At 34.3% G+C, this 20234-nt stretch overlaps 1 protein-coding gene across 2 annotated transcripts; it reads right to left on the bottom strand.

Moving 5' to 3' along the window:
• Positions 1 to 10349: 10349 nt before the first annotated feature.
• hexa (hexosaminidase A (alpha polypeptide)) lies at positions 10350 to 19747 on the bottom strand. 2 transcript variants are annotated; one of them, XM_084094334.1, is made up of 14 exons: positions 19334 to 19747; positions 18129 to 18233; positions 17877 to 17942; positions 17714 to 17760; positions 17519 to 17629; positions 16948 to 17049; positions 16686 to 16818; positions 15379 to 15559; positions 15198 to 15284; positions 14508 to 14580; positions 12440 to 12614; positions 11744 to 11834; positions 11535 to 11642; positions 10350 to 10561 (listed from the first exon to the last, which is right to left on the bottom strand). In XM_084094334.1, the coding sequence occupies exons 1-14, from the start codon at positions 19593 to 19595 to the stop codon at positions 10498 to 10500; spliced, it is 1605 nt and encodes a 534-aa protein (XP_083950460.1). In that variant the 5' UTR covers positions 19596 to 19747; the 3' UTR covers positions 10350 to 10497. The 2 variants fall into 2 exon arrangements, with proteins under 2 accessions (XP_083950460.1, XP_083950461.1); XM_084094335.1 differs by lacking the exon at positions 12440 to 12614 and adding an exon at positions 14244 to 14418 and having other exon boundaries at positions 19334 to 19746.
• Positions 19748 to 20234: the final 487 nt, after the last annotated feature.

Below are 20234 nucleotides of genomic sequence, written 5' to 3'. Positions count from 1 at the left end.
TAATTGTATATAATTTAACTTATATTTTCTCATATATTTTTGCCTATTCTGTATACTTTTATATAATATCGGTAATATATTTTAAATACAAAAAATATAAATATATTTATGCTGTCCAAAAGAAATGATCATTACAACATATATATCATACATATATATTATACACACATACAGTATATTGCTGTATGGGAAACAGATTAAATTTGCTATAACTTAAAATATAAAATCATAAACATAACTAATATAAAATAATATATTAATAACTACTAATAAAAATTATAAATATAAATTAAGCTACAACTGTAAGATAGGTATAAGACAATATAAAATGACTGACATTTAATTGTATTCATTAAAATGCATAACAAAATAAAAGCGTTTTGGAAAAAGGATGAAAAATAAAATAATACAAAAAGATAGTCCATTATATTAGCAAATGTTTATGATTACACAAAAAAATCAAAAGAAAAAATGACAGGGATTCTTTTTCATTTTGCTTTTTCCCTGCAGATCTAGAAGTGTTTGCCTGGCCTCTGCGCCCACTTTATTGTGTTTTGTTGGTTTGCTTTTATTTGTTTCCAGAATGATAACTAAAGCTATAACTATAAATTAGACATCAGTTAATATTCAACTATACTGACATTTCATTGCATTCACTGACTTTAAACACTGATATTCAGATTACATCAAACACATTTAGCTGTGAACATCCCTTAAGCAACAAAAGACTGATCACAATGGCATTTCATAGGCACAGGTTTAGTGTAGCAGAGCAGTCATGGGCCACAGTTAAGGCTTTAGAGTCTGATCTGTGCAGTGCTGACAGTGTAACTCAGCAGGTGTTACATAACCGTAAGCTGAAGTCTCTCGCTGTGTGCGACCAGACCATGAACGCCACAGATTACTATAGGCTCCCTATACGTCAGGGGAAAGCTGTTGATGTAAGACGCTCCACGCACAGGATAACATAACACCCCTGCTTATTAACACTTCCATCCACTGTCAAATCGAATTAGTCTATAATATAAGGGAAATAATTGCATTGAGAAAAAAAGGGAACTAAAATGTCTTTTGAACTTTATATATATCCTACCATATAAAGTATTTATATATATATACAGTATATATATATATATATATATATATATATATATATATATATATATATGTGTGTGTGTGTGTGTGTGTGTGTGTGTGTGTGTGTGTGTTATGCATTAAAATAATGTAGAAATTATGTTTAAAAAATACAATTCACCTTATAATTTATCAAGGTTCACTGCCAGAATTCATGAAATATCACATTTGTTTTCACTTTATTTTAAAATATTTATTTTTATGTTTGTTATCAGTTATGTGCACTGGCATATATAAATATGCATACATTTGTAAATTATATACATACACTGTAAAAGTTGCTTTAACGTAATAATTTTAAGGCAACAGGTTTCCTAATTTTTTTAAGTAGCCTAAATAACTTCATGCGTAATTGAAAAAAATAAAAAATTAAGTTAGGCTGTCAACGTGACAATTCCATAGAACTTAATTTCTTTCAGTAACACGTGAAGTTATTTACTTAATTTTAAGGCAATGGGGTTCCTAACTTTTTTAAGTTAAGTCAACTCATCACTTTTTACAGTGTAGACACAAAATGTAAATTTAGGGGTCTCTACCTATTGTTTAGCATGAAATAGGCCTATTATATTGCCTTTCAAAAATGCTAACCAATGCTAATGTAGAATCATAAAAAAAATATATAATAATAATAATATTTTATTTAGCCTATTCTTTATAGGTCAATGTCTGAAAGTTAGTTGAAGTTGCAAAGAACTTTAGAAAGTTAAAGCTAAACAAAATGATCACTTGGAGTTTGTCTAATGAAGATAAAGAGTAAAGTTCTGTCAGTTTCTCCAATGAGAACAGGCTTCTGGATGGTTCTGAAGGCAGAACGCAGGGGTGTGTGTGTATGTGTGTCACACACTCTCAGTGCTCGTCCGCCTCAAGCACGGCCTGACCTAGATCTCTGACAGTAAACAGATGCCGTAGCGCTGCTGCCATCAGCAGAATACAGCGCTGGGCGGATCACTGTCAGATTAACCCTGAGGAGGAACGAGCATCACTCATCACTGCTGCAGGACAGGAGGACGAGCAGCTCAATGACTGACGGCTGACCCGCAGACGCCACGTGTCACACACAGTATCTGCCACGAGCAGAAGGAACGCGCGGTGAAGCATTAAATCAATAAACACAAAGGGCCCTATCATACAGCCGGCGCAATGCAGCGCAAGTGTTTTTTTGCTAGTTTCAGCCTGACGCAGTTATCATTTTCCTGTGCCACGTTGTTTAAAGGCAGTGTTGCAGGGTAAATTTTTCAACGAATTTGTGCAATTTGCTTGTTGGTAATAAACATTTAAACTGTTATCCATTGTATTTTATGTTGTTGGGTATCACAAAACGGAATATAATACGAAAAAGTAGGTACTATCTTACAGCGGTTTGCAACGATTCTCCTTTCCCCCACAATGCATTGCATTACGTCACCTTGGGGAGAGAATTTACCAAAGCCCGCCTTGAGAGCATTGAGAGTGACTAGAGAGACGAGTAGTAGACGAGAGTATTCAGATAGCGCAGATTATAGATAAATACATATAGATAGATAGACCAGATATATAGATAGACAGACAGACAGACAGATAGATAGATAGATATAGATAGATAGGCTAGTATAGAGAGAGATAGGCAGACAGCCAGATAGCATAACGTTAGCATAGATAGCTAGCAGCTAGATAGATAAATAGATAGAAATATATAGTAGGTAGATTGACAATGGTCGCGGGGTGAGCTCCTCGACCAGTGACCAAAACGCACTCACTTCCCACAGCACAAACTTTCCAACGCAGTTTCCATGGGACGGCACCGCCCACACAAGCACCTGCCAAACACAGTGACAGACACGCGGCGGCTACGTTTGCAACAACATTTTCACCGGAGGAAGAGATAAACGCTTAGAAACGCCAATATAGCTAGCATGATGCCTTCTATTTCTAGATGACAAAGACAAAGTTTACCAGTACTACGACACTATGACAAAGGTTAGCGGTACTTATCTGAACTAACGTCATGATCACTGCCACTAGATATAAAGAAAACGTTAATTTTTCACTCGGTGCTATTCAATGACAGTAAAAAATAAAATAAATGTGTCGTTATTGTGCACTGCTGCTCATAGACTAGCTCCAGTGCTCATTGCTACGTTGCTAAATGATAGCAACTCACCAGGACACTTCACCAACTCTCCACTCATTCTCCATAGTTCTAATACAGGCAAAAAATATGCGCAAAAAAACAACAAAAATAACGACTTTATTCCACTATTCATTTCCTTCTCTCTGGGCCTCGAGTTTTTTCACGTAGTGTTTTAGCGCAGCGCGTCTGTGTTGTACAGTAAAACACTACGTGAAAAAACTCGAGGCCCAGAGAGAAGGAAATGAATAGTGGAATAAAGTCGTTATTTTTGGGGGGGTTTTTGCGCACAAAAAGTATTCTCGTCGCTTTATAAACTTAAGATTGAGCCACTGGAGTCACTTGGACTATATTAACGATGTCTTTAATACATTTTCTGGGCCAGCAAGTTATAACGTCTTTAGAAGCCTATGGAGGAGTGAGCCAGCTCTCAGATTTAATCAAAAATATCTTAATTTGTGTTCCGAAGATGAACGAAGGTCTTACGGGGTTGGAACAACATGAGGGTGAGTAATTACTGACATCATTTTCATTTTTGGGTGAACTAACCCTTTAAAATAGGGCCCATGATGTCATATTTAATGAAGTTTAGAACTTTGTGCTAAGTTTGCATGAAAATCTGAGGGTAAATAAATAGCCTAGATATGTGAATGACTGAATGAATGAAAATTAATGGTCTGGAATCATGGTCATTTATTGTAAGAAATATTTATTAATTAATTAATATAAGCACATTTTAAAATAGTGATGTATTAGCATAGTTTAATATACAGTATATTCATGTAGGCTACCATGAAAGGTTCATAAAAGGTTAAAGAATTTTATGAGACTGCCATTGCAAAAAGTTTTTATTATAGATAAAATGTAAAAATATGTAAATAAATCCAGATGTAAACAAATAAAAAAGCATCAATATTATATTATATTATATTATATTATATTATATTATATTATATTATATTATATTATATTATATTATATTATATTATAAGCTTGTTTCCGCAGTGGATTAAAAAACAACAACTTTTTTCCCTCACAATTCAGATTTTATTTCTCACAATTGCGAATTTATATCCAAAATTGTAATTGTCCAAAAAAAAAATTAAACTCAAAGTTATAAACTCAGAATTGCGAGAGAAAAAAGTCGCAATTTCCATTTTTTTAATAATCATATCATATAATGATTGTGTAAATATATTGAATAATTGGTGTACAAATTTTGTAAAATACGGTAGAAAATACATTAATACATTACAATTGACTGTTATTTTATATATATATATATATATATATATATATATATATATATATATATATATATATATATATAGGTTATCTTGTTTAATGAATGAAACAAAATTATTATTCATGCTTTGTAGTGTTGATTAATTATATTGAATTTGCCTTCTATTAATTCTAAGTGTAGGATAGGGGATGTAAGTGAAGAGGACAGGAGACAGAAACAGGCACCTGCGCAGCAGAAATCGCCGCGTGTTTTCCACAGGTGAAGTGTTTGTCCTTGAGTGCGTATTGACAGAAGTTCACATCTCCGTGCATCACATAAGGCGCTTTGTGTATAATCTCTTTGAATGTCAGCTCTTGTCAAAGAGTGAGGGTAACTTTTACAGTGTGCAAGAACATGTGCCTGAAACAAGCCGGAAACTTACAGTCTAGACATGAATCTATATTTATTTAGCTTCTACAGGTGTCATATTGTTTGATTATGATTTCACTACAGTAAAATGTTTATTATGGTAATAGCACTTTTAGGTATCTTTACTTTTTACACACCTCACAAAAACATGGCATGATCACATTTCAACAAAACAAAACAGGAATATGTATATATATATATATATACATATATAATTGTTAAGTACAATGTACTTACTGTGTTCTTGTTGTACTGCAAAACACTTGTTCTCCTTTTGAGATGGGATACTGTGTGAAGGAAGGGTCATCTGTGTCATTATACATTATAGATATTACAGCTCATAGTAACACCTGCCCTTATACATAGCAGTATTCACGTGCAGGTATTACATTGTAAGTACAATGTAAAAATATGTATGAACACAATAAGTGCATTGTATCAAGTAATTATTTAAATGTTAATACACAGTAGTTAGAGACACCTAATATAAAGTTGGTCAAAACAAACAAAACAAAACACACACACAAACACACACACACAAAAAACACAATACAAAACAAAAACAATACAAAACAAACAAAAAACAAAAAAAACAAAACAATTCAAAAATAAATAAATAATACAAAACAAAACACAATTAAAAAACAAAATACAAAACAAAATACAAGAAAAAAACACAAAACAAAATACAAAACACTATAAAATTATAGCAATCAAATTCATTTCCCCCAAATACTAATTTATGCATGTGTTATTTATGCATTTATTTATTTATTTTGTAACTCCCATTAATCTCAATGATGAATCGAATTACATTCTCATAAGTAATATATATTTTTAATAATCATTTTCAATAATGTTTTGTATAATATTTACAATTTCAATATTATTTTTTATCACAAAGTGATTGTTTTTTTAAGTTTTTTTTAGCATTAACAGTAATGAAAATGGGGGAGGATGCTAATTTCAATTAAAATAATGAAACAAAGCAAAAACAGTCTGAATATGTTTAATTTTCAATTTTCATTTAAAATGTCCTATTGACTGAAACCAGTGAAACCTGTACCTAACATGCCCTGTTGCCTCCTGTATGAACTTTTCTCAGTTCACTGTAGCTTTATGGCTTAAATCAGAGATGAAGAAGCTGCCTTGACAAACTACACTCAGATCACTGAGCAAAGTAAATTAGACAGAGACGGAGATAATCACTTCAGGATACGGATGCGAGATTTCAAGAAAACAAACAAGGTGAACAATTAGAGATCCTACATCTCCCCTTCATTTATGATCCAGAACGCTCATTTGTTGTAGCTATTTGTCTAATGGCTGAGTTTTATTCATATAAAACAATGACATCTAACACTTTTTAGATAATTTAAGTAACTTACACATAGTTTTAGAGCTTCTTCTATACTGTGAGTGAAACAATGCAGCTGTCCTTTATACAATGGCTTATGTATACAGTTGCCAATAATAGGCTCTAATCGTGAAATAAAAACTAATAAGCTCTAAAAATCTAATTAGGGCCATTTATCATATTCAGAAAAAGCCCCTAATGCCCCCTGTCATGGTGGAAGGAAGCCAGCGATTTATAAATCTATGACTCATCGTGATTAATCTTTGTTTCCGGGATTAAACGCATTCATGCACACGAGCGGAGCGAGTGGCCATATGCTGTAATGCTGAACTCGTGTTATTGAGGTACTGAGGAAAAACTGGCACAAAACAACACGCCATGTTTTAGCTCTAATTAACTAATAAGATTATTAACTAGATTTCCGAATGACATTAACCGACAGAGAAACTGCAAGTCGCTTGCCAACTGAGAAGAATTTGGCGGGAAATCTCTTCAGCTGCGCACAGTCTATAAACTGCTAGTCTTTTGCTCACAATACATATTTGATATGCGATATCTAACTTTGTTAGATGATGTTTTATCATCGCTTCAACAAAATGTGCAAGATATGCTTAATATGAGTCGTATTTGCTGCATAAACACAGTAAGAGGAGCTATCCTTGCCATTTTTTAGTCAATCCAGGTCATTATTGTCTACACATCCAAAGGTCATATAGTGGTCAGTCTACTAACCTTCACGCTGGACATGTGGATGTAGGGGAACAGAAAAGGGCAGGTGGGAATGGGGCTGCACCGTTGCCTTCTGGGATTAGCCAATCCGTGCCATCTGCTAGCGGCAGCATAATCCCGTCAATGAGAAAATCAATTGTCTAAGTAAATATCAAAGGCATGTAAGCTCATTTTGGCAAGTAACTTAAACATTAGGAGGACTTAAGTTAAAAGACCATGTTAGTGCTGAGCAAGGCATAGGGAGGCTTATTCATTAGGTGCGACTCGCTGCTGAATCGTCAAAAAAGGATCAAGATGCAATTAACAGAGACAACAACAAAAATTAAGACTCACAGTAGCCTAATAAAAAAAAAAAGAAGTGTTTGATAAATGTGGAGGCGTTTGTCTTTATACAAACTAGAAATACTAAATCTCTTGTATTGTCTCTAAATTCTTATTGAAATAAAATATATATTTTTAATAAATACTATATATATATACAGTATATATACAGTATATATATATATATATAGTATATATATATATATATATATATATATATATATATATATATATATATATATATACAGTGCAATGCATAAGTGAATACACCCATGCTAAAGTTGACTAAAAAGAGGAATAAAAAATCATATTTTGGAAATTGAACTTAATGCCTTAATTTAAAAAATTAGGAAAAATCCAACCTTTAAGGACACCAATTTTCTTTGTGAATGAATAATGTATCGTAAATAAATAAATGTTCTTCCTTAAAATACATGGTGCATAAGTGAGTACACCCCTATGTTAAATTCCCATAGAGGCAGGCAGATTTTTATTTTTAAGTATTTTTTTTAATTTTCTTTTTAGGATACTATGCATCCTGATAAAGTTCCCTTGGCCTTTGGAATTAAAATAGCCCCACATCATCACATAGCCTTCACCATACCTAGAGATTGGCATGGGGTACTTTCCATAAGATCATCTCTCAATGCAAATCAAACTAGCTTTTAGGCTAACTGAAATAAAATCATGCCAATCTCTAGGTATGGTGAAGGCTATGTGATGATGTGGGGCTATTTTAATTCCAAAGGCCAAGGGAACTTTATCAGGATGCATAGTATCCTAAAAAAAAAAAAAGAAAAAATACTTAAAAATAAAAATCTGCCTGCCTCTATGGGAATTTAACATAGGGGTGTACTCACTTATGCACCATGTATTTTAAGGAAGAACATTTATTTATTTACGATACATTATTCATTCACAAAGAAAATTGGTGTCCTTAAAGGTTGGATTTTTCCTAATTTTTTAAATTAAGGCATTAAGTTCAATTTCCAAAATATGATTTTTTTTATTCCTCTTTTTAGTCAACTTTAGCATGGGTGTATTCACTTATGCATTGCACTGTATATATATATATATATATATATATATATATATATATATATGTGTGTGTGTGTGTGTGTGTGTGTGTGTGTGTGTGTGTTTGTGTGTATATATGATTATCATTATTAAATACTTAATATTTATTTATTTTGTAATTAGTGGAAAAACGTTTATTTAAAATAATTTTAGACCCTAAAATTCACAATAATAAAAAGAAATGTATTAATAAAAAGTTTTCCAGACACTGTTGTTATTGTTAACGGAAACTGAAAGTATTGAAAGTTGTTTTAGTTAACTGAAATAAACTTTTTAAAATAACATAACATAACATAACATAACATAATGATTGCATAAATATATTGAAATATCGATGCAAAATATTGTAGAACCAAAGTTACACTGCAATTAACAGAGAGAACAAATTAAGATAAATACGTAGGTTTTGTCTTTAAACTAGAATTTAAATATTTAAATTGTATAAATGTGTACAATTAGATGTCATTTTCATATATTTAATATATATATATATATGTGTGTGTGTGTGTGTGTGTGTGTGTGTGAGAGAGAGAGAGTGAGAGAATATTTTAACTAATATGTATATAACCATCATTACTAAATATTTAAGACAATTTTAGACCCTAATATCCACAATAATAAAAAGATAGATAGATAGATAGATAGATAGATAGATAGATAGATAGATAGATAGATAGATAGATAGATAGATGCTAAAATAATGTTCCAGACAGTAATATTATTGTTAACTAAAACTTAAACTATTAAAAATAATTTAACTGAAACAAATCTGAAAAAAAAAAAAGTTAGACAAAAAAACTTTAAATAATTTAGAAATTTTGCCTCTCAACTAATTGAAATAAAATAAGTTGAAGTTGAACTAATATACTAAACTTACTAAAACTGAAGTAAATATAAGTTGAAGCTAAAAATAAATAAAAAAAAGGTAATTGAAAATATTAATAAATACATAAATAAAACTAAAAAAGCCTATAACAACAGCAGTGTGTCGTTTCGGACATTCGCGCCTCAGTGTCCTTCTTCAGCTCCTGTTTAAACCCCATCAGAGTTAATAGGATCTGCTGCCGTGAGGATGGAGAGACGGGATTGGTGTCGTAGTGCCTGGCGATTTCATTAAATGTGTAGCTACTTTACATCAGCCATTTACCTGATAGGGGGAGAATGGGGTGATTTAAACCTGTGGGGAAGTTGAGCCACCCTTTGTTTCTTAACAACCATCAAAAAAAAAAAAAAAAAAAAAAAAAAAATCGGTCATGTGACCATTTTACTCTATTCTACATTTCTTATATTTTATCATTGAAATGACGTGACATTTTGAAATTTAGATCAAAAACCGTAATGCCACGCTTAAACAGAAGACAAACGGGCTTAAAGTCCTCTTGTAGAGTTGGACAGATCAATGGAGACAGTGGACCTCCAGGAGCCGAATTTGACACCCATGATATAGCATATGAGGTGAAAATGTTCTGTTTTGCTTCGACATAATCAGTGGCACAATTTACTCATGTGGCTCAACTTACCCCTCACTGGGGGTAAGTTGAGCCAATAGACCACTTTCTTTTGGAAAGTCATGTTTTGAAAAGAGTTCATTTTAGACCCAAAGTGATTATTCCCAGGGATGCACCACATCTGAACCACACTGAAATGTATGCACATATTTTAGTTGGACGCATTTCTGTCATGCCTTAACTTTAAAGACACCTCAAGTAAAAACTGGCTCAACTCACCCCGCTCTCCCCTACTCTCCAAATTTGGGAAGTCAGTAACAAAAATAACCTGGGTTAAATAAATGATGAACTAACTGAGTTTTTAATTTTACATCTGCACTAGGACAATGTTTTGATATCATACAGTTATTCATTTAATACCAACATTTATACAAGTGCAACTTTAGTGTCCAAATACTTTTTGGGGCCATTGTATTTAAAGGATAAATACATTATTAAGAAAGAAGGTAAACTTGCAAATCATTCTTGCAGAGGTCTTTATTAATAAAATTAAAATTTTCTTTAGTAAAAGTCAGTTTACATGATCATAAAAAAATATTGTGCAAATTCAGAAGCAATATTCCAGTGCACAAATGGATCCCTCTTCAGTTTTATTGGCTGATCGGTGAACTTACAGTCCGTTATACTCATGCTTACAGTGGCCAACAAACAGAGGCTCCGCCTGAATCCCCCGCCTGCAGAAACACAAACACATTTTTATCATTTAAAACTCAATTTCCTCACTGAAAATCTTAAATAATACGCTTTAACCATGTAAAGCCTGATATATGAAATAATAGCCATTAAAAAAAAAAAAAAAAATGTAACAGTTTATTGAAACATTAGACAACATATTTAAAATAAAATTCAAAATTAAAGTTGCATATGTGTTTTAGTTAAGTATCATATTTGATATCTCGGGCTTTTATGGCTTATATACATGGTATAATTAGAATATGGAGCTTGTGTTCGAGGAGGAAAGAAAAGCATTCATTTTATTCAGAAGCACAAACTGAGTTTATATGGCCAAAAAGTAAGATGAAATTCTAATAGCTTATAATCAATGAGATCTTTATAACAGTATAATAGACGACTTACATAAAATGCATATAAATATCAGTTGTCGCTCTATATCTCCCAATAATATGTCTTAGTAAGATGATATGCTTAGTTTTATGATCAAAGCTCTATCGTTTTTATTCTGGAGAGGAAACATAATGCAATTTAATGCAAGAACGATCGAGAGATGAACAAATAAACATTCCTAAAAAGCCAAATGTATCATATTTGACACTTACATTTTAACATAAATTTTTCAAAAAGATTATGTATGGATAATCAACAGAAGTTGCTTCAGTCCAGTCTCGAAATATTACTAACATAAAAGTTCAAAATCAAGATTTGACAGCAAAAAGACGTGTGAACCACAATCTGAAGGTGGAGGTTTGTAGAATTATACTAAAAGGTCTTTTACTTGATAAAAAAGCATAAACTATCAGACGACAGAAGGCATGTAGTAGATTATTCAGCAAAGTTTTGATCATGTTGATCATTTGGAGGCATTTGTGTATCATACAGTAGGTTTTATAGGGTTAATAATATGAAATAATGAATTTTGTATGTGTACAGTGTGACTAATAGAGGTTGATAAAGGATCTATTTAGATACCTTAGAAGTTCACAGCGAAACGCTTCCAGGCGAGGGAAGGCCAGATCTGCGTTCAAAGTTTTTTCTTCATCGCTCCACAACCTCTCAGCTGCAGCACAGGCTCTAGGCCTTCACAAACACAATCACAAAGATATAGAAAATTGAAGATTTTGCAACAATCATAATGATATCATTAATGATCTTAGTGTCAGTGTATTTTTTTTTCATACCACAGACGTGGGCTCAGATTGGTGGCGTCGACGTATTCACCCCACATGGCGACCTCTCCACCGATCACCAACTTCTTTTGCTCTTCTGTCCCTAAATCATAGAAAAAAATGCACAAATTTAATCAAATACACTATAAAAAAAGTTCTATGGCATCACTGTGAAAACCTTATTTTGGAACCTAAGTGTATAACCGCTATAACTTAAGTTTAAAACTCAAAACTTAATCTTAAAAAATAAATAAATAAATGCAAATTATAAATGCTGCATTGGCAACTACCTGAAAATAAGATCAAATAAAGTGGCTTAAGCACTAAAAATACTAAAAATTAAAGTTAAAAAGAAATAAAAATAATTTATTTTGCTTTTCTGTCTCTAAAACATGGAAGAATATGCACAAATTTAACCAGATACACACTGAAAATACGCCAGCACTGCACTACAAACCACAACAAAGCAAACAAAATAGTTAATTAGATTAAAAGTTAAAGTTAAATAGTTGGTTTATGGTTAATTAGAATAGTTCAGTGTCATTAATTAGAGCTAACTGACTAATTCTGTATACTGAATTTACTAAATTAACTTAACCACCAGCCCATAAATTAGAATCAGCTGTATCTGAACCAGGAAACGGCATCAGGTTCTTATTAATCGCCCGTTTGCTTTTCGACCCCAGCCTAACATGCTGCTCCACACACCGGAGAAATTCTGCGGCTGCACTGCGTAGGACATACGCCAGTCCTGGCCGTAGCTGATGTGGTTGATGTACCAGGGGGCAGAGAGCAGAACCCTGTGCCCGGCCTTGGTCATCTTGCTCAGTTCAGCCCGGTAACCTTCACCCTTCCAGATCTCCAGAACCGTGTCCTGTGGAATCTGAGACAGTGTACAGACAGGAAACACTGGGTCACACGCATTGCACTCTTCGCACTTTATCGGCCTCTTTGGATTGATCAATAACCTCTGCTTTATCAATCTGCATGAATGCAACATTTGTTTTGCCACTAATCCACAGTTCTGACATACAAAAAATGTATTTTGTGCATACATGCAACGTTTTTGGGCTTTTACCAATTTTATTGATCTTATTGTGGAGAGAGGATAGGAAATGATGGGGTGAAGAGGTGGAAACGAGATTTAAAAAATGTTGCAAGCTCGACTCAAAATCAAAAAGCCCAAAAAAGCACCAGAACTCAACGTCTTAAACACTAATCCACAGCTCTGACATCCAAAAATTTTTTATTTTGTGCATAAATGCAACATTTTTTTACTTTTACCAATGTTATTGGCGCAAATTGTGAAGCGAGGACAGGAAATGAACCACTAATCCACAGCTCTGACATGAAAAAAACGTTTTTTTGTGCATAAATGCAACATTTTTGGGCTTTTACCAATTTTATGGAGCGTAATATGAAGCGAAGACAGGAAATGATGGGGTGAAGAGGTGGAAACGAGATTTAACAAATGTTGCAAGCTAGACTCAAACTCAAAAACTCCAAAAAAGCACCAGAGCTCAACGTCTTAACCACTAATCCACAGTTCTGACTTTCTTTCTTTTTTGTGTGTGTGCATAAATGCACATCTTTTTGGCTTTTTTCACTTTTATGGAGAGTATTGTGAGGCGAGGACAGGAAATTATGGGGTGAAGAGGTGGAAACGAGATTTTAAAAAAAAGGTTGCAAGCTAGACTCAAACTTAAAAACTCCAAAAAAGCACCAGAGCGCAACGTCTTAACCACTAATCCACAGTTCTGACATACAAAAAAAAAAAGTTATTTTGTGCATAAATGCAACATTTTGGGGCTTTTATCACTTTTGTGGAGAGTATTGTGAAGCGAGGACAGGAAATGATTGGGTGAAGAGGTGGAAACGAGATTTAAAAAATGTTGCAAGCTAGACTCAAACTCAAGAACTCCAAAAAAGCACCAGAGCTTACAGTTCTGACAAACAAAAAATACTTTTTGTTTCATTTTGCTTTACATATTCTGGGAGGCTGGTCTTTTGTTACATGTACACAGACATGTTTCACCTCGAAAGTCGACTCTTGGTTGACACCTTCTGGCAAGAAAGTGCTTTGCAACGATTGCAACGACAGGATTTCATGCAGCATTCTGGGCAAGAGGGCAGCGGGGCACATGAGATGTTACATTCTCATGTTTCTCTATAAATACTTATTTACTAAGTATTTGATGCAATTCCTATTGAAAAGGGGTATAATACCAAAATAGAAAGCCCAGTGTTGTTACTGTTAACTAAACCTACTCTATTAAACATGTATTTAAAGTTAATTTAAATTAAAGCTGAATCTAAAAATAAAATGATGAATACAAACTATAATAGTGTATAAATACTAATAAAATAACAGATAAAGTCATGCTTATGTTTGATTCTCACACAGAACACACTTTCACACTGGACTGAATTAAAATGTTAGAAAAATGATCACTGCACTGACACAGCACTGCAATCTCTAGTACTTGTTAGTGTTCTGCACTCATGCTCTGACCCCTAAAGGCTAGGGGCCGCACGCTGTAGTAGCGGGCCCAGCTGTGAGTGGGTATCGGCAGGTCGAGGTAGAAAGGAGCCGCCAGGATGACCTTTAACCCTGCTTTAGTCACCCGGCGCATCTCGCACAGGTAACATCCCTGCTTCCAAACCTCCACCACGTACTTCGATCTGGGCTAGAAGAGAAGTGTCTCGATCCGGTTAAACCACACACACTGCTTTGTGAGGTTTGAAAGCAACCAGTATAGAGCAGATTTCTACTCACTCGCTCATGGTAGTCAAACACGTCCTGCCAGACAATGGAGGTTTTGTTGAGAGCGGCAGTCATGTTCATTATACTAAAGAAGAACATAAAGAGAGACATAAAGACACATAGAAAAACCATAGACACTGCGTTCACAAATGCTCTATTTCTTATGTTTATGCAGTAAATCTGTAAAATAAACAGTTTGTTCATAATTTGATCACAAGAAAATTAATATACTAAACATTAAAACAGAATTGAATCATTGCTGAGTCACAAGTGTGCTTATATCAGTTTTTTTTCTAATGGTTTCAAACACGGCTTAACACATATTAGAAATATTATAAAATATTTCTATTTTAAATAAATGTTGCTCTTATCAACTTTAATGTTAATGTATTCATCAAAGAATTCTGGGGGGAAAATGCATTATGGTTTCCAGCACAACTGTTTTCAACAGCAAATCATCAAATTAGAAAGATTTCTGAAGGATCATTTGACACAGAAGACTGGAGTAATGATGCTGAAAATCTTAGCATATATTAAAATTGAAAACAGTAATTTAAAATTGTAATAATATTTCACAATATTACTGTTTTAACTGTATTTTTGGTGAGCATGAGAGACATTTAAAATTCGTATCGACCCCAAACTTTGACCGATAGTGTGTGTAGTTTTTGAAATTTGAAACACTCTCACAATTCTACTCACCTCTCCATATAGAATGATTCCAGTTTGGTAAAATCCTTCCCAAAGCCCATCTTTGCCATAAACTTTCGCACATTGGGATTGGACTGCCTGTTTGAGAGAATAACTTTGTTAAAATCTTCAAATAAAAAAAATACCACCTTTTTGCTAATGCAGGCACCCAAAACATGTCAAAAGTGCTTACCAACAGGAAAAACTGACCTCATCCCCTCCTAAGTGAACATATGAGTCAGGAAAGACATATTTCACCTCTTTCAAGAGGCGTTCCATGAACTTATAAGTGGTGTCTACTGTTGGATCGACGGGTCCAAATGAACCAGAGGGTACATCTCCCCTGTAACAAGGTGTCAAGAGGTCTGGCTGTCCTGATAATAAAGGACAAGCATTGTTATTCGTTGTAGGGTTTTCAAATGATACCAGTTGGTGTTTTTAAAAAAAGATAGTTGACTGAACCAGCATTTCTGCAGTACCGGTAGTACAAAAAACGGGCATTTTAGGTACCCAGTGATAGGTTCTATTTACAGCATGTTTTTACAAGCGTTGATCATTGTAGCCAATGAAAATCATATCTGTTGAGCGCATGAACGCAATGGCCTATCAGAGGTGCTAGTCAGTAAGTCAATCAGAATCTGCTTGAATCCGCTCTTCTCTTGGTTTCTGTTTATTATCCATTCACAATCTGAATACAAGTTTAGTTCTTCATGCTGCTCAGTACGCTGCAAAGTTATGGATTGACAACCATATTTAAATTTGCAATTGAATCAGAAACTGTGATGACTGACTGTGGTCAGTCCAGTCCAGTCCAGGTTTTTGCTCTGGTCCCGAAATTAGTACCGGATATTGGTACCAAATACTGTAATTTTGGTATTGTGACAACCCTAATTCTTTAAAATTATCGTTCATAATATCTGTTTTCTTATTATTCTAGGGGATGTGTGCAGTGTTGGCCTACAAGTTACAAGTAACGCGAGTTATGTAATCAGATTACTTTTTTCAAGTAACTAGTAAAGTAACGCATTACTTTTAAATTTACAATTTTAAAGTTATTTTTTCAAATAAGTAACACAAGTTACTTTGTTTTCCCATGTATTGACTGACAGCTGTCCTGTCCCCGTGTTGAGAGAAATCAGGAGTAAGTGCCGAGTAAACATGATGTTATTGTAGTTCTAAACTGAATGCGAGCAGGATTTACTCATCTCACTTGCACAAAAACAGATTCAGTATTCCTCAAAACTATTAAAACATCTAAATGGAAACTCAGAATATTACGCAAACCTGCAATTATGAAATGTGCTACATAACACAAATAGCCTACTTTATGTATTTAATCTCACTTTATTAACCAATGTCTTTGCTGCTGACCCTTGATGATACAATTTTGACTATACGAACATCACATTTGTGTTTAATTTCTTCTCCTTCACATTATTCCTGTGTAATCCAGAGTGCCAGCGTGTGTGTATGTGTATGTGTGTGTGTGTGTGTGTGTACCTTTCCCCCACGACTGAGTGTGTCCAGGCGAGTCAAACTCAGGTACGACTCTAATGCCTCTCATTCTCGCATGTTCAATCACTCTCATCACATCTGACTGCGTGTAGATATGAGTGAACGGATGAAAAGCTCCCTAGAAGAAAAAGATATGCCAGTGTTGTTATTGGCAACTAAAACTCTTTTTTAATCACTTGTTAATTAAAATAAAGCTAAAATAAAATAAAAATCGATGAAAATTAAACAAAAATTACAGCCCCTTTACCTTATTACTGAGGTCAGGAAAGGTGCGGCTCTGATACGGAAAAGAAGGATCATCCACGATGTGCCAGTGAAAGACGTTGAATTTACTATACGCCATAGCATCCTAAGGAAAATTTAAATTTAATTGATTTATTTCACAATACTTAAAACATTTATTCAGCAAGGAATTAAATTGATCATAAGCAATTATGTTACAAAAGTTTATTTTTAAATAAATGCTGTCTTTTCATCATTATTATAATAATAATAAAAAAATTCTTGAGCAGCAAATCATCATATTAGTCTGATTTCTGGAGGATCATGTGACACTGAAGACTGGAGTAATGATGCTGATCACAGGATTAAATTACATTTTAAAATATATTAAAATAGAAACACTTATTTGAAATTGTAATACTATTTTATATTTTTACTGTATTTTTGATCAAATAAATCATGCCGCCTTTGAGAGCATAAGAGACTTCTTTCAAATACATTTTAAAACATCTTACCGACCCCAAACCTTTGAATGCTAGTGTATAATAGTATAAAAATATTTTAAATATTTTTAAATACATACAGTAAATACATACCAGGGTCTTCAAAATAGCATGGAGGGGTAAATAATGCCTTGAAGTATCCAGTAAAAGTCCTCTAAATGCAAAACGTGGGAAGTCTACAATCTCTGTCTTGTTGAGAAAATACTGCATGGAAAAGTCGATTAACATATTTAACATGCTAATATACCGCAACAATCACATGACTAAATACCGTCACACAAAACTTACAGAGCCATAATCATCCTGGTACACAAGCTGACTGAAGGACTCCAGACCTGATTTTCAGGTTTCATAAGTTGAAAAAGACAAATACTTAGTTATGGTGCTGTCAAGCAAAGAATTATGCACAAATGGAAAAAACAATAAGCATAAAATGCAAGCTGAGTCGCACCTCTCAGAGAACCCCATACAGTCACTGATCTCAGAACAGCCTGGCCATCAGAAACACTCAGGTTATCTGCAACAACAAAACGTGTTAAGAATGTCATTGGAATGTCTTAGCATATCACATATGCTTTATACTAAGGCACAACCATATTATTTTTTGAATCTGGACAGTGTAATTACACCTTCTAATATAGCAGACTTTCTCACAAATGATCAGAGTAAATAAAAAAAAATCACATGATCAGGAAACACTCACAGCTCTCATCTGAATCTCCATCAGGGTAACCGTCACATCCTCTGTTTTTGACACTCACCGTCACCACAAAGGGTTTTGACTCCAACCAGTAACGAAGCCCGTTTTCTGCTCAAATAAGCATCAACATATCAACACACATTATTTAGTATTGCAAAATTGTTTCATTTGACTATGAAGAGCTATTTAGACGCACACAAGCTGCCTGAACCCAGTTAAAAAGTGTTACTTTAAAGGGGTGGTATAATGACCTTTTCACAAGATGTAAAATACAGTAAGTCTCTGAAGTCCCCAGAGTGTGTATGTGAAGTTTTAGCTCAAAATACCCCACAGATATTTTTATATAGCATGTTAAAATTGTTGCTTTTTCAGGGTGAGCAAAAACGCATCGTTTTTGTGTCTGTTCCTTTAAATGCAAATGAGCTGCTGCACCCGGCACAGGGGGCGGGGCTACAACAACTTGTGTCCTGAAAATTTTAAAAAACTTTTAGCCTTTTATGTTCAAACCGGAGTCAGACAAAGATGGAGAGACTACATGTAGACAACCTTTCTGAATGGTTAGTTGATGAATTTATGTAGCTTAAGTGTAGTTATCTTCTAGTCAATGATTAGCATATTCTGTCATGATAATCTATAAATCCGTTCCGGGGAGCTAATTTTTTCCCCCCAGGATGGTAGGGGAAGACTCATGAATATTCATTAGGGAAGTCATCCCTGATTGGTCTTAACCCCAGTGACGGGTAGGTTTAGGGGTGGGGTTAGGGGTAGGTCATCAGACCAATCAGGGAGGACTTCCCTAATGAATATTCATGAGTCTTCCCCTACCATCCTGGGAAAAAAAATATTGCTTCCGGGACGGGGTTTGTTGTAGTCCTTAAAAAGCTATTTCTTTCAAAGCAAATATCTCCCTTTGCTTTGAACTTTGAATGTCGTGACTTTGCACATGTTGTTTATGCTCAAACAGCAACATTACACTCTAACTAAAGTTAAAAAAGTGAAATCATAATCAACCACCCCGCAGAACAGGAAAAACATGTTTGTGCACATATAGCTACACAAAAAATCTCCTTTTAAAACATGTAAAATAATTTGTATGACATACAAATTACATTAAATGAAAGCATAAAAAAATTAAATGAAACTTAACCAACACTGATACTACTATACAGAAGTACATTTGTTTTATTCATTTTCAGGCATAAACCAACCTGGTCCTTTTGTAAAGTCAGGGAATATGATGGAGAAGTATCTTTTGAAAGCAGCATCCAGGACGGAGCATCCAGTCTGAGCTGCCGAGTCCTTTCCGTAAGTGAAGGAGAAGAGCTGCGGACTCAGACTGTATCTGTCCGGGGACTGATGGATCTGTTGCGGCAGCGGCCAGACTCCGCACACCGGCTCCACCGTGCGACTCACAACCACCAGCAAGAGCCAGACCCGCAGACCAGGAGAGTGCGTGCCGGGGTGAGCCATGCTACTGTCGCTTCAGTCGTGTTTCAGTGTCCGACTGCAGGTGTGTGTCGCTCTACACGAGAAATGCGCTGAAACTGTCAAAAAAACGAGTCATGTGACAGATGGATAGTGTTTTTGCTCAGGTGACCTGAGCTGAGCTACGGCGATTCTCATTGGCTCAGCTCCGGTCACATGGTCTATTTCCGGGATAATACATTTATAAAGGAAAAGAGGAAACAAGAAAAAACAATAACAGAGAGAGGATACATATCTATGTTGTTGAATAAGCATAAATAGATACTTTTTTTAATATGAAAATGTTAAGTTGGATTATTCGTTGATCTCTTTTATTTTATTGTATGCTATTGGTACACTGTCAGAAATAGGGGTACAGTAGGAGTCTATTTCTGTCCCCGAAGGTACAATCTACACTAACGTACCCCATAGGGCTTATAATTGGACCTCAAGTTACATGTACCTTTTTGAGGGTCAAAAAGCATTAAAAGGTACATATATGTACCGTTTCTTTTAAAGGTTAAGGTACAATATTGTACCCTTGAGGGTACAGCCCCAAAGACAAGCCATTGTACCCCTAAAGGTACAATTATGTACTTTATTTTGTGAGAGTGTAGGCTATTTCTGTAATTGTTTTTAATATTA

Source organism: Abramis brama (genome assembly GCF_963993115.1).
Source record: "Abramis brama genome assembly, chromosome: 20".
NCBI lineage: Eukaryota > Metazoa > Chordata > Actinopteri > Cypriniformes > Leuciscidae > Abramis > Abramis brama.
Note: the sequence above shows the minus strand (reverse complement) of the source record. Positions and strands in the feature narration are given on the sequence as shown.